Source organism: Empidonax traillii, unplaced genomic scaffold (assembly GCF_003031625.1).
Source record: "Empidonax traillii isolate 1590-97213 ecotype Southwest subspecies unplaced genomic scaffold, ASM303162v1 scaffold71:size1317347, whole genome shotgun sequence".
Lineage (NCBI taxonomy): Eukaryota > Metazoa > Chordata > Aves > Passeriformes > Tyrannidae > Empidonax > Empidonax traillii.
In genome coordinates, this window is record NW_020955264.1 from 37823 (window position 1) to 64964 (window position 27142).

The 27142-nt window shown below is 34.2% G+C and overlaps 1 protein-coding gene across 1 annotated transcript in view; it reads left to right on the plus strand.

Annotated features, from left to right (window-relative positions):
* Positions 1–27142, plus strand: part of LOC114055902 (calcium-activated potassium channel subunit alpha-1-like) — a gene marked incomplete at its 5' end in the record, with an annotated part of 191679 nt that overhangs the window by 19146 nt on the left and 145391 nt on the right. The window contains 4 exons of the mRNA XM_027880516.1: positions 8214–8289; positions 12788–12863; positions 14574–14744; positions 16374–16465. Of these exons, the coding sequence (XP_027736317.1) occupies positions 8214–8289; positions 12788–12863; positions 14574–14744; positions 16374–16465 (415 nt within the window). The remainder of the gene's footprint in view (positions 1–8213; positions 8290–12787; positions 12864–14573; positions 14745–16373; positions 16466–27142) is intronic.

Genomic DNA, 27142 nt, shown 5'->3' on the forward strand with positions numbered 1-27142 from the left:
ACATATCGTCTGTCCTGGCAGGTAATATGTGCCATTTACATTTTAATTTAAGGAGCTTTATCCCATTGAATGAGATGGTAGCTGACTGAACAGAGATACAGTTTTATGAATATTCACGGAGTGAGTCTGCTTGAGAGAACTAATGCACTCTATTCTTCATGCTCTTGCTAGATGGCTTAATTGTTTTTGTTTTCATTCTTTCCTTCAGGAAGATAGCTGTTATTAACTGGGATTGGATGAAGGGTTGTTGTATTTATTTGGGTTTTTTGGGGTTTTTTTTGGTGTTTTGTTTTTTTTTTTTTTTTAATTTTATTCATTTCATCTGGGATAAATCCTGTAAGAGTTGGCTGATTATGTGACTTCTGCCTTCTGCATACTAGCTTTAACTGGAAGACAGATACATGAAGTTGCCAAAGAAAATAGCACATAATAAATTATTTTCTTTATGTGCATAAATTGTAAGAACTATATTCTTTATGAGAGTCCCTGTTCATTCCAAGTGAACAGCATCATGTTTGTCAGTTTTGAATCAATGGGTGTGGTTCTTTGGTGTATCTGAAAGAAGCTTATGTAGTAATATCCGGATAGAAGATGGCTTTTAAGCTCTAATACATCACGGATCAGAGTAGCATCTGCACTGCCTACTTGCTTCTGTGATTTGTTTTGTCCATCCAGTTTGCGATACTCTTAGTCTGTTCCGTCAAGCTGAGTTTTGTATTTGGATTCATCGTTTGTTCCGTGCTAACAGAAATGGACTGGATTATACTGAATTGTCTTTTGGTAGCAACATGTAAAGGTGAACTCTATCCTGTGTCCAATTAAACAAATCTGCTCCCAAAGAGAAGTTCTGTAAAGAAAGAACTCTAAGCTGTCTCTCCATTTTGATACTGAATTAGCAAAAAGAAGGGTAAATATATGACTGTCTTCGCTATTATTGAATGCTGTGACTGAAGACTGGACCACTGGATATTTACGTGCAGAGCTCCTGAAGCTGAAGATACATAGTCATGATTCCCAGCAAGATTTTAGTCTACCACAACCCTTCTGGGGGCACGCATACAGAAACTTATAAAATTACTAGACGACGTAAAAAATCTCATGGAGAATTGTTCAAAAATGGATATCGTGTCAAAGCTGGACATAATGTCCCTGAAAAGGAAGAACAACACACTTTGCGAAACTCCTTGGTGTCTTGTTATAGGGTCGGCTCGTACTGGGGTAAGGTCCAAATCTAAACTTTTTCTCCAGAACCGTAGTTTGTTGTACTGTCTTTGGTGTTAGTATTGTTATCTTCTAACAAGGATAATTCTATTTATTTTTTCAAGTTAGAAAAAAAAAACTACAATATTTATTATGCTTTATAGGAAGAATTCCTTCTCAAACTTGCAATATGCTGCAATAAACTCCTATCTTCCTCATCAAAGGGATTCAGTGTTCACCCAAAATCAAGTAATTCAGTCTTTATTGAAGGATGGAATGTAATTTTCTACACTGTTGGCATTATTAAAAAAATATTTTTGCAACTGCTGTCATTGTTTCTAGAGGTGTAAAAGTAAGTTAGAGAAATGTGCAGCAGAGAGATTTATTAAAAAATCTTTGATGCAACATTGTTTGAAAGCGATTAGTATGACATCTATATAGATTCTGAATTTGATTTAGTTTTACCATCCTGGTCATAGGGCATTGATTTTTTCATGCAGGGGGTTGTTATCCCCACTTGTAAAGTTGCATAACAGAGGTAAGGAAATTTATAAAAATATTTTGTCTCTTTGTTGCTTCCAGGGAATGGTGGATCCTTCTCCTTCCTGCTATTTTTTCTTGTTTTTTAACTTTGAGCTTTCATTTTCAAACCTGCCTAGAGGGAGTGGGATCTCAGATAACTCTGCTGCATTGTGTGAAGGCATTCAAAATAGGATTATTTTGCATCCTAAAAATTACCTCTCCATCATTTGTGCCTCAGAAAAGGTTCCTAAGTATGGATTCTAGGGGGTGGGGGTAGGGTTTTCAATCTTCAGTAAATCTAGGGTAGAAGTATCCATTGATAGGTTTGTTGAAGATACCGTTCTGATGAATGGGTGAATGATTGGTCAGGAATAGAAGCAGTATAGAGAATCTCTGTGTGCTGAATCCTTAAACTAGTTTTTTGGGTATACTGTTGTCGATAAGGAGAAAAATAAGCAACATAAGGTAATTAGAAAGGTATTATATGCCTCATTGGTGAGAAATAATGTAATTCTTGGTGCTTTTCATTTCTATGGACCTCTCATATTGAATGAAGAAATATTCCAATTCCTGTCTCTATGTATGAGAACCTCATTGAAATCAATAAGTATAGTTGCCATAATTTCCTTGCCTTCCCCTTAAAAGATTTAAAAAGGTAAATTTCCTTTTTTGTGGCTTTTGCAAGCTATGGGTAATCCTGATTGCTGCTGTATATTAATCCAGTGGAAAGCATCAGTTCAGCAGAGAGACTGCAGAACTCTCAGACAGACAAGAAAATACCCTATTTCAGCATCTGTAAGACTGTGAAGTCCAATAGAGCTTAAAATAATGTTGTTTGCTTTGCTGTAAACTTTATAGATAAAATGATTTTCCACTGTAATTGCATTGCTACTGGCACATAGTTTATTGGGCATGTTTTTGTCACTATTCTGTTCTAAAGCATCCATTTTATTGGGTCCGTAGTAAAGAATCAGGAAAGAAATACTCCTCTTGTATTCTAGATCTATTCTGGTATTTCAATATGGTATATTGCTTCCAATTGATCAGATAATTGATTTTTTCTGTAAAACTGATTTTTTTTGGCAGTAGGCAGCCTCTCTTAGTAACCATTTAGTGAAGGGTGGTTCCACTCAGTATCTGAAATAATATTACACACATCTTTTACATTTTGAATCAGTGTATTTTGAAAATGGTCTGTTTGCTGTACAGGCAACACAGGTATCTAAACAAATACTTTTTCAGTAAGAAAATAATTCTGTGGTGTAGGTGGAGATTTATTTGAATCATAATACCTACAACTCAAATTATTGTACTAGAGGCAGAAACTATTGACTATAACACTTTGTCTCATAATGTTAAAGAAATTTGATAATCGCAGAAGTTTTTTTCTGTTTTTGAAATCTATCAGTCTCTTAGGTTTGTCCTCAGCATTGCAGCTGAAATGAACTCCAATTCTCAGGCATATTTTAGTATCCATTTGGAAGCAGTAAACTAACAAACTCAAGAGGTCATTTGATTATTTTATCTGTATATTTTTCCTCTGATTATAGAGATTTTTCTAAGTAAATTCAGTGTTTTGGGACTTATTTTTGATATAAATTTCAGTATAGAAGCTTATATCCTATTCTAATCAGATCCCATGATAAAATTCTGATATAAAACCTCTTGCAAAAAAAAAAAAGGTGAGTTATATGATGGAGAAAACATAGCAAGCGCTTCCTGAGCATCCTGTTCAGCAGTTTGCAATTAACTTTAGAAGCCAGAATCCATAAAATGTGCAAAATTAGAATAGACTTGACTGTAATACATAAGAAAGTTTTCCTTTCTGAACTACTGATTATATAATTTAAATGTAAACTAGTTTATTAGGTATTTCATATTAAAAAAATCTTCTCCACACATATAAAATGTTCCCAAATGTTGTTAAGGAAAGACAGCTGTACACATTTGTATATTTAGCTGAAACAGCTTTGGGAAAGGGGGAATTTTAGTGAGTGCTCCTGTTGCAGAATTCTGCTTGCTATTTTGGATGCATAAATAAGCTTCAGCCTTATTAAGTTGGTAGGCCTGAATGAGATAACATCATCTTAGTTGTGAGTTAAATTTGATTTGAAAACAGTGAGAGAGCATAGGATGGGGCATTGTGTTACTGATTACATGTAAATAGTAATATACAGGCTATTTTTTACAGACATTTTGTCAGTAATTATTCTTAAGTTAAACCGATCCAAATATTTTGTATTTAACTTATTTTTATATTGACCTTATGTCGATTCATAGTAAGCTACCTACTGAATAATTTAGGCTGTTTTTAGTTTGACAGCAGTCTCACTGAAAAAAAGTTATTGCTGTGAGGATTACTGTGTCACCAATTTACAGATGCATGTATTATTGCAAGCAAACTTCCACAGGTTATTAATACCAGCACTAGAAAAAGTGCTTTGTGGACTTTTTCTCTCAAAATTATTTAGTTGATACATCATCCCCTTGCTAAGTTGAAGATGATGTAAATAATCATACATTTAGGGGCATCTGAGTTTTGTCCTTGAAGTTCATTCTCAGCTGCAGCTTTTTGTAAGGCTGAAACCTCTGAATTAGTTGCAGCCTTTCAAAATGCACATCATTCACTAGAGGATCAAGCCGTCAATGCTTGAACCAAACAGATACATTCAAAGACAGCACCTCTTGTCTCTATCACGTACAGGTTTTAGAAATAATTATAAAAGAATGTGAATTCCCCTTTCACATCTGCTTTGGTTCATCTAACAGATGTTACCAATAGGCCACACAAAATCTTTGCATGTATCACCTGCTGGGGAGGTGTGCACACTGGTGAATTGTGCACTGTAATTTCTCCTTACTATGTAGAGTTGTTTTGACAGACTGACTCTTTATCTTAATACTTTTATGGAAACGGCAGAAATGGTGGTTTTTATTTGCAAACAGTGAACTAAATGATGGTTGTATGCTCAGCCCCTGAAAGCAAGATACTGTGAGTGCCTGGAAATAAGGTTATGCAAACCTACCAACTGCAGCCCTGACATGGTCCAGTCCTTTTATGTGTTTTGTTCAGATCACTTTTCAGAGCTCTTTTTTACACTATTCTGGAACATCCATCTGTTGGCAGTCAATTGAAGACCCTGGTGACTTGAAAAAGTAAAACATTATATTTGTCTTTAAAAAGGATAGAAAGGAGGACCCTTGGAACTACCAATCTGTCAGCCTCACCGCTGTGCCTGGGAAGTTCATGGAACACATTTTCCTCTAAGCTAAGCTAAGGCACATGAAGAACAGGGAGGTGATTCAAGACAGTCAGCATGGCTGCACCAAGGGCAAATCCCACCTGACCAAACAAGTGGCCTTCTGTGATGTAGTGGCTACAGCAGTGGTCAATGGAAGAGCCATGGGTGTATTATTTATGGACTTTTGTAAGACTTTTGACACAGTCACCACCAATATCCTTCTTCTGGAGAGATGGATTTGATGGGTGGACTGTTTGGAGGATGAGGAATTGGTTGGATTGCATCCAGATAGTAGTGGTCAGTAGCTCAAAGTACAGGTGGAGATAGGTGATACAAGTGGTATCACTATGGGGTCCATATTGAGACCAGCACTGTTTAATATCTTCATTAATGACAGAGACAAAGGGTTTGAGTGCACTCTCAATGAGTGTTCAGACAACACCAAGCTGAGTGGTGCAGTTGACATGCCTGAAGGAAGGGATGCCATCCAGAGGGACCTGGACAAGCTTGAGAAATGGACCCTTGGGAACCTTCTGACACTCAACAAGGCCAAGTGCAGGGTCCTGCACCAGGGCTAGGGCAACCCCCAGTGTCAGTACAGGCGTGGGGAGGAAGGGATTGAGAGCATCCCTGCAGAGAAAGACATGGGGATGCTGATGGATGAAAAGCTTGACATGAGACAGCAATGTACACTTGCAGCTCAGAAGGTCAATCATATCCTCAGCTGCATCAAAAGCATCATGGGAGGAGATTTTATCCTCTAATCCATTCTTGTGAGATCCCATCTGAAGTACTGCATCCACTTCTGGGGTCCTTGGCAGAAAACAGACATGGGCCTGTTGGAGTGGGTCCCAAGGAGTGCTAAAAAAGTGATCCAGAGGGATGCAACGCCCTTGCTATGAGGAAAGGCTAAGAGATTTCAAGGTCAGATTAAACAAGCCACTCTAGCTGAAGATGTCCCTTCTAATTGCAGTGAGGTTTGGGCAAAGATCACTTTTAAAGATTCCTCCCAACCCAAATTATAGTACAATTCTGTGGAAATCACATAAAATTACATACACACAGGAATTTAGTAGCAGATCTGTTTGTGTCTTGAAAACCTTAGAATACTGGAAAGAATTAATGTGCCATCATGATATGGAAAACTGTCCTTTTAATTTAATTTTTGGTGTTTTGTATTTGAACCAAACAAGGCAGATAATGCAGCGAGGTTTCTGAAAATTATTATTTGATCCTTTCCATGTAATTCCTTTAGCTTTTACAATTGAAAGCCAGTTCTGTTTTGTAGCTAGACTGTTCAAGCAATCTCTCCACTTTTTTTTTTTTTTTTTAAGTTATATTCTCTGAACAGAATTCTTTAAAATGGTGTGGGCTGTAGCAAATGCAGAACTTCATCCTTAATGATTTTCTTCTTTCGCAGAAAATACATTGAAGCCGTAGTATTTCTATTCTATTATTTGATGTCTTAGCAACTTAAATGTATCTTAATCATTATAATGGTTTGGAGATAGAGGTGTTATTGCTAATTTTGATGCTTCTCACGTTTCTTTTTGAAACATGGCAATGGGTAACTTGGTCATCTCCTTAACTTCAGATGCAGTACTGAGGAAAGGTTTTTCACAAGCCATTTTTCAAAAAAGTTCATAGAGAATGGAGTGAGGAAGGTAGCTGGCTGGAACAGAGATGAGAAAGATCCTCTCCTTCCCTGTCCAGCTGCTTCTCTTTGGATAGGAGTAGCAACTGTGGGAACTACTGGCAGTGGAACAGAGGGATGTGTCTCACAGTTTCAGCAATATGATCTAAACTTATCATATTCTAATTGCAAATAGATCTGACATAAATAATTATTAAGCTTCATTTTGTTGCTTTTCATCTAAATCCCTAAATCCATTTAGTAAGTTGTGATTAATTTTCATAGTTTCCCATAGTCAATAATTTAAAAGAAACTTTATACATGTAATAGACAGGATCGTGCTTTAAGACTACTTATGAGTCATAAAAAGGCTACCTAGCAGGGCTACTTATAAGCCTTAGCAAGAGTAAAAATTTTATTTAGCAACTTTCCAAGAATACTGTGGGAAAAACATCATGATTTAAACACATCTTTCCACATGCATCTTTGCTCTTGAGAGGAACCTCTTATTCCTCGTCATCAGTGAGATGATAAAAGTTGTGACCAGTCTTTCTTAAGTTTCTAGAAACAAAAAATGATTTTTAGCACTGGAAGTCAGTAAAGTAAATGTCAATAAAAAAAATGTATGAGAAGAAGCTGCCCTGGACCTCACTCTAACCTCAGTTGCAATACCACATTACACAACTTTTATGTAACTCCTGGCTGTATTCTCTAATAAAAATTATCCTCCGGGCTTTATTTTAATTTTATAAGCTGTGCATGTGTATAATACACAATGTACTTTTATTCATATGCCAAAGATCTGCAGCCAAATCATTTACTATCAGCATAAGACTATTTTAATAATTTAATCTCCTAATCTCTTATAGTATTTTCTCCTGCACAAACTCTCATTGTATGTCTTGCCAACTTTGTAGTTGTCTGGGAATTGCTATGCACGCAACCTGATTTCTACATAAAAATGCAATTTCTTTTTAAAAATAGTTACTTCTTTGTAAAATAGTTGCTTCTTTAATAGTAGAAGTGTAATGGAAAGAAATAAAGTTAATTTGCCATTTTTAAGAGAAAATTTGTCATTTTTCTGTTCTGCTCGAGTTTTTTGAAAGTAGGGTGGAGATGAGCATTATTACAATAAAAGATTTTACGTCATTAAGATTTACCAATTTAATCAGGCATATACAATCTAGTTTATCCAGGTTATCAGATCTCTTTCCTATAATCTCTTATTTTTCACTAAGCAACGTGGGAGCTTGAGGACTGAGGCGTTTCACATCCACGTGTCTTTGACAGCCTGAAAGAGAAGGACATATGCACTAGAATTACCAGCAACCTCAGTGAGGTTTTTTCCCTTTAGCCTGTGTGTCTCCACTCATGACTTCCTACATAAACTAAGGTTTTCTGGTAGGATACATCAGTTATTAGGAAAATAAATTTAAAGCAATTTGAAAAAGACCCGTTAAGGATCTTGGAACAATTAAATATGGAAGAGCATTTCAAAGGTATTTCTCATTTTGTATGCTACCAATGTTGATTTATTGATCACTGTTGTTGTGATATGTTATTATATTTTGAATTATTCTTTACTATAGCTTTTTTTTTTTTTTCCTTTACTGCAGGTTTAAGATTTTTAAGAGCCCTTAGACTGATACAGTTTTCAGAAATTTTGCAGTTTCTGAATATACTTAAAACAAGGTAAGACTTTTTCTTACATACTGAGTTAATTGCATTGGTAACAGACCATAAGTGGCTTAAATTTGGGATCGTAGTAATATATGATTTTCTGTCCTGGAAAAAAAAATAGTTGTTATCTGTTCTTTAAACTTTTTTGTGCCAATGAATGATTTATGAGTGAAAGCATCTTTTGCTATGCGATCAGTAGATTTTGATGTGTTGTTAAATTTGAAATATCAAACAAGGTTTAGTTTTGATAAATTAGAAACAGAATGAATCACATAGCTTTGCACTGATTAAACATTGCTGCTTTCCATATAAGCAGTCCATGTTCTGCTGTCCTGGAAAAACAGAAATCAAAATTAATTCAAAAGAATAGAGTTAAAAAGTATATTGAGAATCATCATTGTGACTCTCCTTCAGTTTTTGCGAGCATCCTTTTTCACATCAAAAACATATTAAAAATTGCACTGAGCTTTCTTTATATTGTATTCATTGTCCTTAGTATTTCTTTCATATAATAGTTGAAATAGTCCAGTTAACCTTCTGGTTTACTGGTTCTTTGGCCTATTAATACATGAAAGTTGTACAGAAGAATCACAGTTTTAGACAAAAGATCACTTTGAAGGAAATAAAAAGAAACATTCCCATGCCTTGCAATTGAAGACGTGTTACTTTTCATCATTTTCTAAAATGCCCCAGGGGAAATATTGAACCCAGCTTCCAATAATTACTCTAAACTCAGTTCCATCCTGAAATCCTTTTCTCTCTGCACCAGTTGATATTGATGTGTGAGGGGTTTATATGCAGGTAACTCCATGTCTTGCTATTATAATTAATGGCGGTGGTTAAGTAAGTTCTGAGCTTTGTACCTAGTCATGGTAAACAACTGTTTCTTCAACCCTTAACCTTGAAACTAATCTCTTTGCTGCAAAACTCTCACATTATCTGTCTGTAGCTGTGTTACTGTAAGGAATCCACTTCTTGTCAAATACAGACATCAAAGAATGTGTAGTGAAGTCTCATAGTTAGAATACCACTGGGATCGTAAAGGAGAACGATTTGTGCAGGAGCTCAGAATATGCATTGAGTTTACATTTAACACACAAAGCAACCTTGCCATAAGAAATGCCAGTGAACAGAGAAGCCCCATAAACTCAGAGGACTTTGGATAAAAGCTAATAACCCCTTCAGCAGTTGGGGATTTGTGAAATTCCAGATCTGTAAATGAAGGGATGCTGCATTAATCGCATTCAGTGTATTCAGAGCTGGTTTATTCAAGATTGACCTGTTCATTGAAATAACATTTTTCTGGTGCAAAATTTACTCTCCTATTAGACACAGATGTCATATTCTCTGTAATTATTTATGTGACTGTCCAAATACCTGTAAAACTCAAAAATTGATTATTGAAAGACTGTAAAGGAAGGTTTTCTTGCATGAGTGTTTTAGTTCAGTCAACTAATTAATTCTTAGCAGTTCATCATTAGCACCATTTATTTAGCTTAAAAACTGTCATTTCCTCAAAACGGTTTTTTATTTTTCCTGGTTCTGCAGTAGAAAGTACTGTCTGTTCTCTTCTGTATTTTAGTTAATAACCTGAAATTAATTAAATAAAATGGAATGCTATTCATGTTCACAAAACATATTTTTGTAAAATCATTTATTTTAGAAAACTTTGTATTTACATCTGAAAAAAGGCATGCCGAGCCCTTGTGGTTGATGGAGAATCTTTAGTAATTTTGCAAGAGTTAGGGCAGTTAAACTAGTAGTCTTTAGAAATCTAATTTTACTTAAATAAAATTTACTTCCCTAAGTTCAAGCAGTGTTTCAATTATGTACCATGGCCTTAAACCATTATTATTAATTTAAAATCTTATACTCTATTGTATGCTTTAGCCCTGCGACATTGTTTTGTTCAAGGATGGTTAAAAAACTTTGAGAATTAAAACACTGTAGCATTTTTTGCAATCCACTTTTAAGGTTTTAATGTCATTTCAATATTGTAGTTTGTTTGTGAACATAAAGACCAAGGATTAATGAAAGAATTTGAATTGATGAACTGGAATAGCAAATTCAGTATATCATTACTAGCTCTGAAGTTACAGTATAGGGAAAAAACCCCGCTTTTTATATTTTTTGCAAAGTATAGTAGTTCTCTTTTTGAGTTGATATGTATTTATATGAAAAAATATGGTACTAATTCAACTACAGGCGTTTTAATGTATTTGGCATTAATAACAAGTAACTGCTAACAAGATGAGAAACTGATAGGGTATAATGGGCACTTCTGTGTTTTTAATATTTAGTGCAATTCGAGAAGAAATTCTCTCCTCCTTTTCCTCTTTTCCCCAGTACAGAAAAACCTTTATTCTAACCTATAAATTAAAATTAATGCTAGACTTAGTGACTGAGATATGCGGATTAAAGGAACATGTATTATTTATACAATGAGCATAAAGGCCAAAAACTGGAATCCAAGGGAATAAGCTAAACAATGCAGAAATTGAGGCAGTAAGGAGACTAGCGAAGTATTAGGTAATGATTAGAGTATCTGAAAAGTTGCTAAACGTGTTTGAAAAAATCCAGTAAGACAAAACAAAATTTTACAGGGTTGTATTAGAACACCATACTCTGCTAAGGACTTGTTTGTTTCCTTAATTGGAAATAAAATGTTGTTTACTCAAAATTTTTTGTTCTCATGTTTGACGAAATTGATTTGTGCAATTTTCAGTTGAAAATTTCTCTCCTTCATTGTTTTCTAGTATTATTTTTCAACAAAACTACAGAGGCTTAGGCAGGGCTCACAGTAAGGGATTTTGCACAGATGTTGGAAAGAGCTTAAAGAGGGGGAAAATGTTTGTGACTAATCCTTCATCTATATTTAGACTCTGGCGGAAGCACAGGGAGTATTTCATAGAGGAGAGACAAGGTACAGTGTTTAATAAATCTGCAGAAATAAATGTACCAAACAAATAATGTAGTTATTAGTGGGTGCTGTCATTTATTTTTATTGCAATAACATGTGGACTGACACATTATTTTATTAGGAACATCTCCTTTTCTAAGTTCAGGTGAAGGATGGTCTTTGGCCTTTCATAATGGAGCTTTGCATTAGCATGACTCCTATGATTTTACTTAATCTACAAAGCTTTTGGTTTGGGTCCTGTGCTGTAACTGAATGTTAACACCAACAAAATAGGGACTTTAATCAACCATACCTTGAGAAAGAGAGAGACAAGTAACATGTGTTGATGTAGGTGAGCACTGATTAATGGCAGGATAGCTGGTATATTACTTTATTTTTGAGCATAATATTTATTACCACATTTATCATATTAACCAGTTATATTCTTTTCCATGTGCCTCAAGATGCCCACTTCACTAACTGTAACTCTTAAAATTATTTTTAATGAAGTTGGTCTGATTAATTTTCCAAGTTCTTCTCTACATTTTAATGAAAATTATGCATTTCTTTTGTCCCCAAATAGTTACAAATAGAAATATTAATTAATACTACTACAAAACTACTACTGCTAACACTGATAGTGATTGTTTTCCAATTTTTATCTTTTTTTAAATTTAATGCTTTAGGAATAATTGAGGTTTTTTCCCTGAGGAAAGTCAGTCTTATAAATGTTTTCAAAACCAAAGGAGAACTATTTCCAATACAATTCCATGAATGGATAAGATTGTTTAAACACAGTCTCACATGGACTGCAGGTTCCTTGTGGATGTGCTGAATATCCTTCTTAGGATAGTGATTTTTGTGAGAAGAGAGGGAGTAAGTTTTACTTGTATTTCTTCCACAAGATTTTAAGTATGGTATTTTCCTCCTGAACTGTATGAGGTCCTTGCTGCAAAATCACTTTTGGCTACAATAGGGAACATACTACTCAATTGGACTAAAAATATCCGCAGAGTTTGATTGGTAGGTTTAAATATCATTTTTTTCATAATTTAAATTTTACTTTTTCGCATTTTTTAAAAGAAAAATGGGAATGGGAACAATGAAATGCTCTGATTTTCATAAAGTAGTCCATAGGAGTTCATCCCAGCAGAATAATATGAAAATTACTTAGGACTTTACATGAGAACAGTTAATACCTTAGATATTTAATTTGGGAATCATAACTTTCTCATGTGTTTTTATGTATTTATATGTGAATACCTTGGGGGTGTATAGCAATAAAAAATAAGGAGGTGAGTGTACTGACAGGCAACCAAATTATCTGTGAAAAAACATTATTAGTTTGTTTATGAGTACAGAGGTAGCCATACCTTCTGCTCTCATACATGAGAACTTTCAAGCTATCTAAATGATGAAATTGTGAACTCTGCAAAGACAAAATAATACATATTTTGCATGAGCTTTTGATTAAGTTTTTTAGGGAGTCTGTTTCTCTTTGGAAATAATTATCAGATTCTTTAGTCTAAAGTGTGCCATTTTATACAGGTATGTGCAGAAAATGCGTGACAAATTCTAATCTAATTTCCTATTTGTTTTGTTTATTTTCAGTAATTCCATCAAGCTAGTGAATCTGTGCTCTATATTTATCAGCACGTGGCTGACAGCAGCTGGGTTCATACATTTGGTAAGTATATTTAAAGGACTTCATTGACTTTTTCTCATGCATCATCTGCTCTCTGAGCTACTTTATTTCCTGCAATCGCTTTGCTCTGTATAATCCCTTAACACATCGAAAAAGGACAATAAAAAAGCATCACAGCCTCTCAAATTTTAAGCTTCTCAACTTAACTACTCAAAACTAGTTTGTAGTAGTAAGATAGACATCATTAACCTCAGCAATAAGGCAGGAGACTTGGACTGGTGCAACTTGTAAAACAATGACAATTTACCAGGAGGTGGCAGTGCTTCCCAAAGAACTCCTGCGAGTACTTCCTTGGAGCAGTTGGCAGAGTTGGAACTAGACAGAGGTCCTGGGAAATCCATAGTTGTGTCAGAAGCACACAGTTCTGTATTTCCACGAGAAGTAATGGGATTGCTGACATTCTAGATAGCAATTTGTTTAGAGATTTTCCTTTTAATTTGTCTTTAAATTTCAAATTGTTTAAGTGTAGCTTGCAGTCACTGATAACACGGGGTTTTTTTGTAGTAGATTTCTATTCTGCACTTGATAATACCTGAAAATTGTAAGATAGTACAGAAGTTCATGAGTTCATAAATGTGAATATGCGTATGAACCATAGGTATATGTCAAGTGTGTGTTTTAAACTAATAGCTTTTACTGATTTGTTTGGTAAATAAAATATTATTAGGTGGTTGTCCTTTAAGTACATTTCATGATCAATTTAGAATCAGGAAAATTTTTAGCTCCTAGTAGTAATAAGTTATTCAGGAATGTTTTGGACTAGTAATAAAATTTAATGATATTGATGTCACTCTGGAGCAATTTCATTGTCTTCGCTTGAATTAACTTGGGGTGCATCCAGCTGTTTAAGATTAAATTCAAAATATTTATTTTCTTGATATATCTGTCATTTAATTTTCACATTTATAAAGATGCACCAAGATTTTGGGTGTTTTCATTTATGATATATTTCTCTTTCACATAGGACTATATTTTTACACTCCTCTGAGCAAATATAGCATTTCTATCATAGAAACAAAAGTTTTTTCTAGTTTTGAACACAAAACCAAAAAACTCACCACCCTTTTAAAAATTACAACAAGACTGAGGGAATGCTATTTTCTAGGATTTGGATTTTTTTTTCTGCTTTACTTTTCAGCGTAACTTTCTCTATTCTACTGTAGGAATACTCAAACTTCAGCTTGTTACTGCAGAACAAATTTTAGAGGGCATGCTCTTTTCCCACTGATAAATTTATAGTTTTGTCACAAGAGCAGCTGGCTTTTTGAAAAAGTAATAGTATATCACTAAACATGTCAGTAATGCCTAATAGCTACATAGTCCTTTAAAACAAAAAACATTAAGGAGTATAATTGCATTACACATAAGTTTCACTCTGAAAAAGTTCAAAAGAAATTTATAAAATGATCTCACGTAACCGCATTAGTAAGTTATGTAGTGGTGAATGGAAAAGATACTTTCCATAAATAGTATGGGTGGAAAGGCTATGTATATTGGCAAAAGAATTGTAGTGCTATAGTTTGGACAGGGCCAGGTTCTGTATTTGTTCAAAATAAATCACAGAAAGGGATTCAGAGTTTATATTATGTGTCATATTATATATATATATGCAGACGTGCACATGCATATATGGTTAGATTTAATTTGGGGTACAACTCTATTAATTCATTATATGTTTTCTTTTACATTTAGGTGGAGAACTCAGGGGATCCATGGGAAAACTTCCAAAATAATCAACCGCTAACGTATTGGGAATGTGTTTATTTGCTGATGGTTACCATGTCCACTGTTGGCTATGGAGATGTTTATGCAAAAACAACCCTTGGTCGCCTTTTCATGGTCTTCTTCATCCTTGGGGGATTGGTAAAAACTCTTTATTTTTAATTCTTCCTATTATTCTAGCTACCTTAATACTTGATCTGGTATTCCTCATTGTAATTAAGTAAAACTAAAATTAATTATAAAGCATTCAAATAAGTTTAATATGCCCTTTTTTCATGTAGATAAATACTTTGGCAGAGCTTATCAAATTAGTCCAGTTTAGTCAGAATTTATCTAATTCCTTTTAATGAGTAATGCACGTGAATACATAAAGTGCCTTAATATTTCAACGTCTAGTGTTATTTGTAGTCCTCAATGTTTTAGTGACTGACTGTAATGCGTTTTTTTGGAGGCTGATATTGATATTTAAAGGCACTTTGCGGTTTCAGATGTCCTACCCACCCTTCTGTGTTCCTTCCCAGAATTCCAACAAACACTGTGGCTTTGGACTTCCTTAAAGAGCAGATTGCCTGATCTAGATGATGGCAAACCACATTCTCTTTAATTTCAAACATCTTTTCATGTCATGTAGTGCAATTTTAACTCACAATCTGTCACATGATAATAATCAGGATCCTTTTATAGGATCCTTGTGCTCTTCGTTCTGTATGTAAATAGCATCCAAGTTACTGATTGTCTTATGTCGACTTTTCTATTATTTGTCAGTAATTTGTTAGTAATATTATACGACCTGTAACAATATTGTTCTCTAAAACAGCAAAGTTTATATTAATATTTACACATTTCAAGGTAAGTGCTTTACGGATGACTATAATTTAGATTGTGCACATACATACATATGTATATTGTTACCTTACCCTCATATATTGATTTCACATATACATATCTTACAGAGGTGATATGTATATAACTAGTGTTACGAATGCCATATATGAGACACACAGATACATATATATGAGCATTAAATATATGCATTCCCATCTCTGATCATTGACATACGAAGACAAAGATCATGTCAAATGGCAGCAGCTCTTCGAAGTATCCAACCACAAGGAAGATGTTTGTTGGACAAAACATGGCAGAATATTTTTTATTTTCTCCTCAAACCCTTTTTTCTATCACATGTTATTCCAATCCTTCTAAACCCAACAACTTTTGGAAAAGTTTTTTTTTTTGGGGGGGCAGGGGTGATTTTTTTGTTTCTTGATGGGGAAATAGCCCCTGCTTCCATCTGTTTTTTGTCTTCTTTTAAATTCTAATACTGGGGGGAAAAGTCTGTATTTTAAAACAGAAATGTAACAGTAATGATAATACTTGGTTTTGGATTTTTTTTGTGGTGGGGCTTGGATGGGTTTTTCCCCCTCCCTTCTTCAGGAAGAAATAGACATAACTGCTTTTTGTGATTTAGATATCAGTTTGAATTAATTTTGTTCTTGTTTTGTTTTGTGTGTCTATTTTTCCTCTTTTGACCATTTTCTTTATTTATAAGGTATGCACCTTCTCCAAGATCAACTTTTACACTGAGCCCTCTTGTTTTGTTTGATGAGAACTTTTACATTTTTTTAAAATTTTCTTTTTAAACAACTGCATAGATCTAATTCTTTTGCATTTTCAGATCTAAAAAATATATATCTTCTGAAAATATTCATCATCCCCCTTTCTTTGGCCTCTCTTTTTAGTCTTTTCTTCTGTCTCCTATCTTCTTCTTAGGCCATGTTTGCCAGCTACGTCCCTGAAATCATAGAGTTAATAGGAAACCGCAAGAAATATGGTGGTTCCTATAGTGCGGTTAGTGGAAGAAAGTAAGTATCCCAAGAGGCTCTGCTGCCTCTGCTGCAGTAGAACACTCTCTGCATGCCATTTTCTTTTTTTTTTTGTGTTTTTGTTTCATGCATGTAGGCAATGTTTGCTCGCTACGTGCCAGAAATTGCTGCTCTCATCCTTAATCGGAAGAAATACGGCGGAACTTTTAACTCAACTCGAGGCAGAAAGTAAGTCAAAAAAGACCAGGTGTGGTTGTGTGACTTTAAAGAGCCCCTGAAGGTGGTAATAGCTGATTCACAGCTTATAAGGCTGTATTCTTTGACATCAGATGTTACCACTGGAGAGTTGTCACACTATAATTAGAGACCTGGGCTATGCTATGGTACAAGTCACAACATTCTGTCCCTACTTCCAGAGAACCTGGATACCACTAAGACTGCACTAACATACCTTGTTAAAAGTGCTGCTATTACAATCACAGCTTCTGGAACAAGGTTGAGTTGTCACTTAACTATTTTGGGCACCAGATAATCGTGTGGTTTATCTCTTAACTAAGTGACAATGATAATTCACATGATTTTCAGACAACTCAGTTCTTTAGAAGACTTGGTTTTGCTGGAGTGTAAAATAGGAGATTTAAGCTGAACGGTTTATTCTGTTGGAGTATGTAAGAAGTCTAATAGCTCCATTTCTCATTGTTCCATCAGCAGATTCTCATGCATCTTCTTTTTACTTCCTATGGATATTACAACACTCATGATTTTAGGATCTATGACCAGGGATTTTAAAGCAATTCTCTTCCACAAACTGTAAAAAACTTACCCTAAGAAGAGCAGACAGTAGCCGTAATATCAACATAGTATGGTAAAGAAACAAACCCATAAACCCCACTGTTTTTACCTGGTGGCAAAGGTTAAATTTTATTGGACCACATCAGCTCATTGCATTTCTATTAAAGGCCTCTTTGTTTTCATGACCAAGTAAAACCAGCTGTTTCTGGCATTGCCAGCATCTAGACCTACTGGGATATAGCTGTTACTGAACTAGATGTACTTGGTGATATAGTGTGATCTAGCACAATATCACGTTTAATGTTGCCATCTTTCATTTCATTGCTTATCATTGTGGCATTCAGTGGTAGAGGTATGTTTGTCCTGAAAGACTACTCATACAGAGGGCCCTTTATTTGAAGGCCCTTTGCAGTACCTTCAAATAAAGAAGGTACTGCAAGAAATGCATCTAATTAACTTTCTCTATCCTTACTTTAAGAAAATTTTTTACTTTATGAGTTTCAAATCATCACCCTGCAACATTTTATTAATGCGGATTATGGTTTAATCAAGTTGTTCTCTCTGCGTAGCAGAGACTGTAAATGTCCCACAGAGATAATTCTAGAGTACTGTTTTACATCACTGGGGAGATAAAGCTTTAGAATTAGAATACTATTGTCTGTTCAATAATATTCAAGCAATTAGACAGTAAACTTCAATATTTTTGAGATACCCTCAAATGTCTAGGGTAAACTGTAAACACCAGTGTTGGAAGTTTCCATCACTTACCTAGACTAAAAAAAATGTCTTTATTTCTGAGAAAGAATAGTATCATGAATTTCCAAAATTTTTTTTTGGGACATAGTTTCATATTTTTATTATTACCTAGTTTCTCAAAGAGTAGGTTTTTCAAATACAGAACATACACCTCTGTTTTTGAAGCTTCAAAGGAGTTATAGCAGAGGGGTATATGGTTAAAAACTGTTATACATACAGTTTTAGTCTCTCCCCTTGTACATTGTCACTAGTACCCAGCATTGCTCAGTTGTCTCTAAATTTTGACCTGATCTTCAGTCAGAACCCCACATCCTGAAAAACTCAGCATCAGATTACAGGCTTCTGCTAGCTTTGGGGCGTGCTTAATTTTATTTTTTCACCTTTTGTTTTTGTCTTTCTTTATTTGCACTGTCTGTTTGTTTTTATCTCACTCTGTTGTCAGTGCTTTCTCTGCTGATCTGTACTGCTCATATAATTTGTTGTTTGAAACTCAGCTCTGTCATCAGCATACGAACTGTTCAATTTACTTTATGCATTATTTTCCAGTTAAATTATTAATTACGAAGTAGCTTAAAGATGTCCTTTGCTCATGTGGGTCTTTCATCAGAGAATCTAAGCTTGGGAACTGCACAGTAAAAAGCCATTAGCACTCCTTGTTTGATGTTGCTTTTGCAGTCAATAGAACAAGATTGATGAAATGTTATGTTTGGCCAAAATTTAAGTTTTCATTTGGAATTCAGTGTTGAGAGAATGGATTGTCAGAACCAATAAGTTTTCCTTTGCATGGGATACGGGCATGTGGTAGTAATTAGCATTATAAGGATTTTAGTTGAGCAACCAAGGATAGATTCTGGCAGTAAACATAATGAGAAACTACAGTTCTTCTATTTCTATCATCAGAAAGTTTCCAGATAAAATTAAATACATTTACAATATGAAATCAGCTGAATTTTTTTTAAAATATAGTTTCAGCCCTTAAAATAGCAAATATGTATACTTTTTAACTTTCTAAAAAATGGAAAAATACAGGAAATCTGCTTTGTAGCATTTACATATTTTTTTGTACGTGTTGCCTTGTAAAATCTCTGTGTGTGGAATAACATGTTTCTATATGGTTATTAAACATTTAGGTCGTAACTTAAAATCAACATATTATTATATGTGTTTTGAGGATTGCACTGCGTGACTTTAACACTGAGGAGAGCCTTGCCGTGAAATTGTAACTGTCAAAGCAGATAGAATGTGTGCATAAGGATTCTTGATACAAACGCCACTTACTGAAGAAGAGAAATTACCAACACACCAATGAGTTTGATCTCACATTTCATTTTGCTTTTCAGCCAATAAAGTCCCCAAAGGTCTCATAAACAATATAGGATGCATTTGGAACAATAAAAAATTTTACTTCTCTCTTAGATGAGACACATACATACAGACTTGGGAAACAGAAGTAGTTTGTGGGCAGTATGCAGTTATCACTGGTTAAATTTACTATATACTGGTTAGTTATGTTATGAAAGTCCACAGAGAATTTTTTAAATTTTAAATTATAATTTCTGCTTTGTAGTATTACTGCAGTGAGATTTCTGGAGTCTCATAAAATACACAACAGGAATTTTTTGTAGTCTTTGATTGACGTTTCACCTGTTAAATAAACAGCAGTACTCACTGTTGCACATATACTAAAATTTCTTACCAATATATCTATACAAAATTTGACTCAGACTAAACATACACCTTTGAGGTCTAGTAGGTAATGAGTTAGGCACAATTACAATCTAGAACAAAAAAAAATTACCAGAGAAAATATAACAATCCTTGTCTTGAATTTCAAATTTATAAGCAACGAGAGTTGCTCTGTAAGCAATGATATTACTGCTAAACAGCTGGGGTTTTACTGTTTTTCTTCTTCAGGTCATCAGAAGCCTCTGTAATGTTTTTACTGTGTGCCCTGATATACCAGAATCATATGATCAGTAGACAAGCAAAACTGGCCTTTTCAGTTTAGTTATACACAGAACAGACAAACAATTGCTTCTAAATACAAATAATACAGAGAAAACCAGACTGTAGTTATAAGACAGGAAACAGTTGATAATAAATGTACATGTATGAAAAACTAAGTCACAAGTGGGAAACAAAATTCAGATGTAAGAAGCAATCAGACTTGTAAAAAATATTATTTTGTAGTACAGCTAAGAGGTATCTTAGGATAACGGTGATGTGTCTTCCGGTATTTTCCACTTTGAGTCCTATGTAGCTTTTCTGTTCTCTCTGACAAGAAATTCAGTCTGCTGTTTCTCCTTCCTGTTCTTTTCCCTGGATGAATTCTGTGGTTCATGATTTTACATTTTGAGAAACACTTTTTATAAAGTAGGTATTGCACATAATATTCTTTGTAATGATGTTTCCTCTTAGCCATTTTTTTTTTTAATTTTTAACCCAGCGAGTGCTTCCTTACACCCTATCTATACTTAGCTCTTTTCTTTTTAAAACATTTGATTTGACTTTGTTTAGGCTTTTTCTGTAAACTATCTGAGGAATTAATGAGTTAGGCTTCAAGGGATCATTTTAAAGTGAAGTACCATAAAAGGATGGAAAGGTATCTGCCACCATCAGCATAGCTAAAAGACTATTGGGTTTAAAATGTAGCAATAAGCCTGCAGGTTTGTTCATGGATTCATATCTCTGGAAGACTGGAAGGGGCAGTGATCGTTTTGTCTTTGGATGATTTCCTGAAGTGCTCCAACTAAGCTCTTAGTTATAAAGCTCAGGCTATAATTCTTATGAGACGGGGCTTTTCTTCATATATATATTCTTCATATATATATTCTTTTATAATATTCACAGTAGTGAGGTACAGTATGAAATTCAGTTAAAGATCCAGATTTGTTTTACCTCTACTGGTTTATAATTAAATTTTTATTCTGCATTTACTAGTTTACCTGAGAATCAAGACTGTTCTTGTTTCATTTCTGTATTCATGTGTTCACATGATCAGATTGGATTTTAATTCTGTGAAGTATTTTCTAGTTAAGGAACTAGCTTGTAGATCAGCCTGCACAAAGCTCTGGAAAGCATATGGAAAGAGTATTTGTAAACTGATGAACTCAGAGAGACTGGATAACCTGCTGTTTTTTACATTAAATTAATGACTTTTAATTCCATGGACTAAATTATTTTTGCTTTTTATGAAGGCAGAAAGTAGAACGTGGCTTCCCATATTGGCAGAGAGAGGGATGACCTGCTTGAGCAGGGAGGTTGGACCAGATGACTGGCTGTGGTCCCTTCCAGCATTAACCATTCTGTGATTCTGTCCACGTATATATAAACGTCTTGCTTTGGCGCAATAATAAATGTTTATACTAGAATTTGTTACATATTCAAAAAACTAAAAAAATTAAAAACCAAAAAAAAAAAAAAAATCCAGGTACATTATTGTAGTTAGTATGTAGGATTAAAAACTGTATTTTAATGAAATCACAGTACTTTGCAAGCTATTAAAACCTCATTTCTCATCTCTCTTGATCTGCTCTGCTTCCCAGAGATTTCTTCAGATTTCTTATATTTACAAGCCATAAATTAGCAAATCATCAACATATCAGCGGGAATAATCATCTGTTAGAAATTCCTTCCAGAAGGAAACATGGGATCCAATAACTAAACTTCACAGAGAAAAATAAAAACTGTAGACAGATAGATATGGTAAACAGAAAGACAAACAGATAATTTAAGTTGACAGACCATCTTGGACTCATTAGACATTTGAATTTCATTAAAAATTAGAAAAAATTCAAGGCCTATCCAAAGCAAAGGTCCATTTGCTGCAGTAATGAGAGGCATAGCTCTGAAGAAAGTGACATTAGATTATTATATTAAATAATTCGATACAATATGTAAGATATTATTTTTTCAGTGGTATGAGAATGTAATAAGAGAATGTGACATGGATTACATTATGGTCCCCAGGGGTGTCTCTATTTCCCATCTGCTAGCCATTCTTCTAATCCCACTGTTTCAAATGAAGTTTCACTTAGTGATAAAGAAAATCTGATGAGTGTTAAATAGACTGATAGATAGAAGAAATAGGACAAACTTTTTTTTTTTCAATTTAATGTCCTTATTAAACTATATCCATTCTTGTGAAAGTAAGAAAGGTAATGTGGGAAGTGACGTATAACATTATTATGAAATAAAAATGTATCTTTGAGGTCACAATAACAGCACTTATTTTATATTTCTAGTTAAAGTTGTAAACATTCTTTGTCTCTTCCTAAACATTAAAAAAAACCTTTTGGATTTGGCATCAAATAGCAGTTATTGCTGTCCAAATTTTTACCCAAGAAAGACTGAATCTGGTTTATAAATCTTCTGACCTACCATATTCTACAGACTACACAGTCCGTGACTAAGTGTTTACAGTCCAGTGATTGTAATGTGAGATGGCAGAAGTCATTAATTGATCAGCAAGTTTTAGAGGTTTTTTTGCTTTCACTCAGGCTCTATTGCAGAAAATGAGTCATGACATTTTGAGTTGATTTCTGTGGATAAAAATGCATTGGCTCTGGTCATGGATGAAATGCTCCAAAATCTTAAAAGCCATTCCTGACTTCCACTTTGCTTACAAAAGATTTAATAATATTTTGACTCTTTGAGCACACAAAAAACACATAATGTGGTTTGAAAATGAATAATGGTGGGAGAAAGCAAGGTATTTAACAGAAAATACTTTGATTTGTTTTCAAAATAAGAGTGTGTTTTGTGTGTGTGATATCTACCACACAGAATGTTACAAGAATGAAGTCCAGGGTTTGGAGGGATTAGAACAGTAGATTAAGGCCTGTTTGCAACTGAGATGCGAATGCTGGAGGTGTAGATTACTCCTGCATTTTACTGTAAGCTTTCCAGTATGGACTCCTTATGCATGCTATTTAGGAGTTTTTACTTCTGTTTGTATTGAACTATTCATTTATTTCTTTCTGAGCTCTGTTTTGCCTAAATACTGCAGTATTTTTCATGAAAGCAGAAATACTCTAGATAATATTGCCATGAAGACTGAATGAAAGGATGAATATTCATCCTTTACTATAAGCTACAGTGGAAGCCTCTTAACTAATCCAGACCCTGGAAGAAACAAATCACTGTGCTTTCATCTTATTATTGCAGATTCAGAGGTATGCATCAAAAAAAAGAATATTAACTTTTAAGTTTCTTTGTAGACAAACATTGTGCAATTCCTTTTATCAGGAAAATGTAAGATAAACTCATTTAGCTGTAGTTGAGCAAAGGAGTCTAAATAAGCAAAGCAGCCTAGAGTGAATCGCATGATAGCATGCCATTACAAACAGATGCAAGCTCTAATGTACATTTTAAACAAAGGAGTATGCTATTTATCCTGGATTAAAGTATCTGAAATGAACTCTGTCAGCCTCTTCTCTAGGAGAAATCTCACTTTGGTGGCTATAAAATATTTGAGGCCCATGTAAGTGAATTCTTCTGTGCTATTTCTATGGGCTTCATAGTTTCTGATATTTAAAGGTTGCCAGTGACACTCCACCAGTATTCACTAAGCAAGACTGAAATCTGGATTTGTATAAGTACACTTTATATAGTATCATAGCTGTAATAATTCACAGTTTATTAGGGTATTGTGTGCTGTCACTCATTACCAGTTTTATGTTTAAAAGAATTTGAAAGGATTCCCTCTTGATTCTTAATTTCACATACTTATATTGGTCACAAAGTAACTTAATACTTGCATCAGAAGTAACTTTCAAATGTTTGACATTAACAATTTCCCAATTGTGTGAATCTTATGTATGACTCAGTGCTGTTCCACTGATCTGTACTGTATACCATATACTCAGTGTAGCTGTTTGAGGATTTCCTGGTATTGACTAATCCCTTTTTCTTTACTCACCATTTAAGAGAATCCAAAGGCATGGTACCTGTTGAAAAGAACAGCACCTTCAGTATAGGCTGCACTCTGGTTTGTAAATAGTTTACAGCTGAAGCTATCAGGTCTAATTTACAGAAGTTAAAGGTACCTCAGACACGTTCTCACATATTACAGTCACATCTGTGACAGTCTGGTCAGATGCTTATATACTTTAAACGTTGATACATATTTGAAAGTCACTGCTTTTGGTTTCTTGGTGACTTCAATACATTCGAAAATTTTAATCCTTCAAAAGTAAAGAGAATAATGAAACAAACAGTTGTAGGAGGAGAAATGTTAAAGATGCTGCAATTTTATACACTTGAGAGTCAATGTGCTATATCCTTTAGTATTTTTTACCTTAATCTCCTTTGTACTAAAAAATTTAGCCTAACGGGGCAATCAGATTGAGAAATAAACATAGAGTTGAATTTTTTTTTTTTACAACTGCCATGTCTGGATTTCAGAGTAATTTATGCGCTCTCTTCACAGATAAAAATGACTAACACAAAAAGTTTCAGTAGTAACACATTGTAATTTCCTGTCCACTAGAGGTATTTTATAAAAATTAATCTTCTGTGTCTTTTTCTGGTCCAGAAGTGTCCATTCTAAATGGTGGTTTTCAGCCTTTGCTTTTGTTATATATGCAATACACAGGCAAGTTTTTTTTAATGATTATAATTTTATAACAAATTATTCTGGCTAACTAAACACATTGGCTAAATAATTGATCCTTAGAGAACCATCATCCTTGATTTCAAGTCTTCTATGAAAACAAAAAGAGAAAAAATTCAAATTGTGGCTGTACAGCACTTATTGCTCCAACAGTATTAATCTGAGAGGGGATTTTATATTGAAATAAGAGAAAGACATATAAGCACATGCATAAAGTTTAGAACTGAATTAACAATCTTGAGTAATGTTAGGTAAACCATGAAAAGCACAACTGGCTGGAAACACTGTAAACTGTTATGCTTAAGAATGTATACCACTAATAGATAAACAACCAGACCGTATACACAGTCTCTGTTAACATTTATTAATTTTTTTTTCAATAAGAAAATGAGACTGAGACCCATCCTTTTTTGAGCAAAGCGTGTTAGACTTTACAAGAACCTGTTTACTTCAACCAAAGCAGTCTGCTACTAGTATATACACAAAGAATTTAGATGGTTGATAGGTGAAGGAACAATCAAAATGCTAAGCAGAAAGACCAGGAAGGCATGTGAACATATGTATTTGATATAAATATAATTTTATAGAGACATCTAGATCAATATGCACCACACTTCTTCTAGTTACTTGACAAGTGAACACCAAGTATTCAACTGAACAGAATTTTGAATTTATTATCCGTGATTTATTGTGACAAAGTAGTTGGAGTGAATTTTTTCAAGTTCTTTATACTTGTTCCAATAAAATGGATACAATTTCTTTCAAAATAAACAGGCAGAAGATTTGCCTTTTGTATTGTATCCTCTGAAGGAAGAAGCATTCAAAGATCCATTGTAAAGAATCCCATTCACATTGGATCTGTTTTCATTTACAGTCCTATTTACATGGATTAAGTGTATGCTCTCAATTATCTCATCTCAGAAATCTAGATGTTTTAGCTTTCGCTTATTTAGTTTTTTGTCTTACTGCAATGGTTTGTATCTGTGGTAGCATAGGATCTTAGATCACCATTTTTTGTTTACTTTGCAAGAAGCTGGAGTATTTTTAGCAAAAGTATCATTATGTCAATACTCAAGTAGGAAAAAAATTAGGTACTGTAGGGAATTTCAACTATGTAGAATCCCAGTTGTGTACAACCGTGTACTAAATGTGTATAATTGTGTCAATTTTTCGTATTTGAAATATTTTTGGGTTTTTTTATATTTCTCAAAATAATTTTGAGGATGATAAATATATGTGGGAGAGAGTGGATTAGTCCATTTTTGCTGATAGAATATTGTTCTCGATAAGCTTTTGATTCTTTGTAAAAGATTTCTTTCGCAGCATCACAGTCTGGTAATATGGACTCTCATTGGTATATTAAACCAGTTTCACCTCTAATACATGATACCAATGACAACTATTACTTAACAGAAACCTTAGTCCTCCTAAAAACATGTCAGTAATAAAAATGTCTAAATTCCTAAATCATATTTTTCAGTATGGTAAGGAAATGTCTAAATTTTGTTTTTAAAGAAAAAAACAAATTGAAAGCACAATAAAGTATTACTTTTTAGCCTTTTAAGAAAAAGCTTAATGCAGATGTTAGACATTTCGTTTGACTCAGTATTTTTCATGCAATGTTTTTCTACTAACCAACTCTTTTTCGCATTGAAAGAATTACCCAATATGTTGGCTCTACTTAAAGTCTCAGTGCCTTGAAAAAAATTAGTGGTTAAAAAAAAAGAAAAAAGGGAAGGGAATAGTTATTGAAATAAACAGAGGAAGTTGTAAATCTTTAAATCCTATACAGGATAGATTGGAACAATATAAGCTCTCCAAGTTTTCTTAAATAACGTACCTAAAAACTCTCTGTGGGCAAGTAGGAAATCTGTTTTCAATATCTTCCGCTTCTAAGCAGAAAATATAATTTATGCTAAAGAAAGTGGGGTTTTTTTGTGGGTGTTTTCAACCAAAAATTAATGCAAATATCTCATCAGAAAATACTGTTTGAAAGCCAGGAGGTTTTGTTGCAGACACCATTCCGGACACTGCCTTGCACATTATAAGAACAACAAAGAAGAGAAGAATAGATCATGCCCAGCTGTAAATCAGAGTAAAAAATGAAACTATAGTGCAGATGCCTTCCAGCAGCTCAAAAAGAATTAGCCCTGATAACCAAATGCAAGACTCTTCAGAAGCCAAATGTTTTATTTTCACGGTAGCAGATTGCTATGAATCCCTACTCAGTGAGAGTCATAAAAGGATTGTACCAATTGCATCTGCATTTTAGCAGGAGTTTTTTGTAGTAAAAAACCTGTGGAGGTGTTTTATAACATAAATTATCTTGTAGTCTTTTGATACTGTGGTGATTTCTTCTGCAATACAATATTTTGGGTTGCACAGCTGTACTTTAAAGGTGTGGATTCTAATCAATGGCAGAAAAGAACCAATACTAAGTGAAATCAACCACAAAGCAAAAAAGTTATCTGCACAGGAACGCAGTGTATCAGAAGAGCCTTCAGGAAGAGACTCTGCTGAAGCCAACAGCACAGGGTCTGTACAATGGAGTTCCC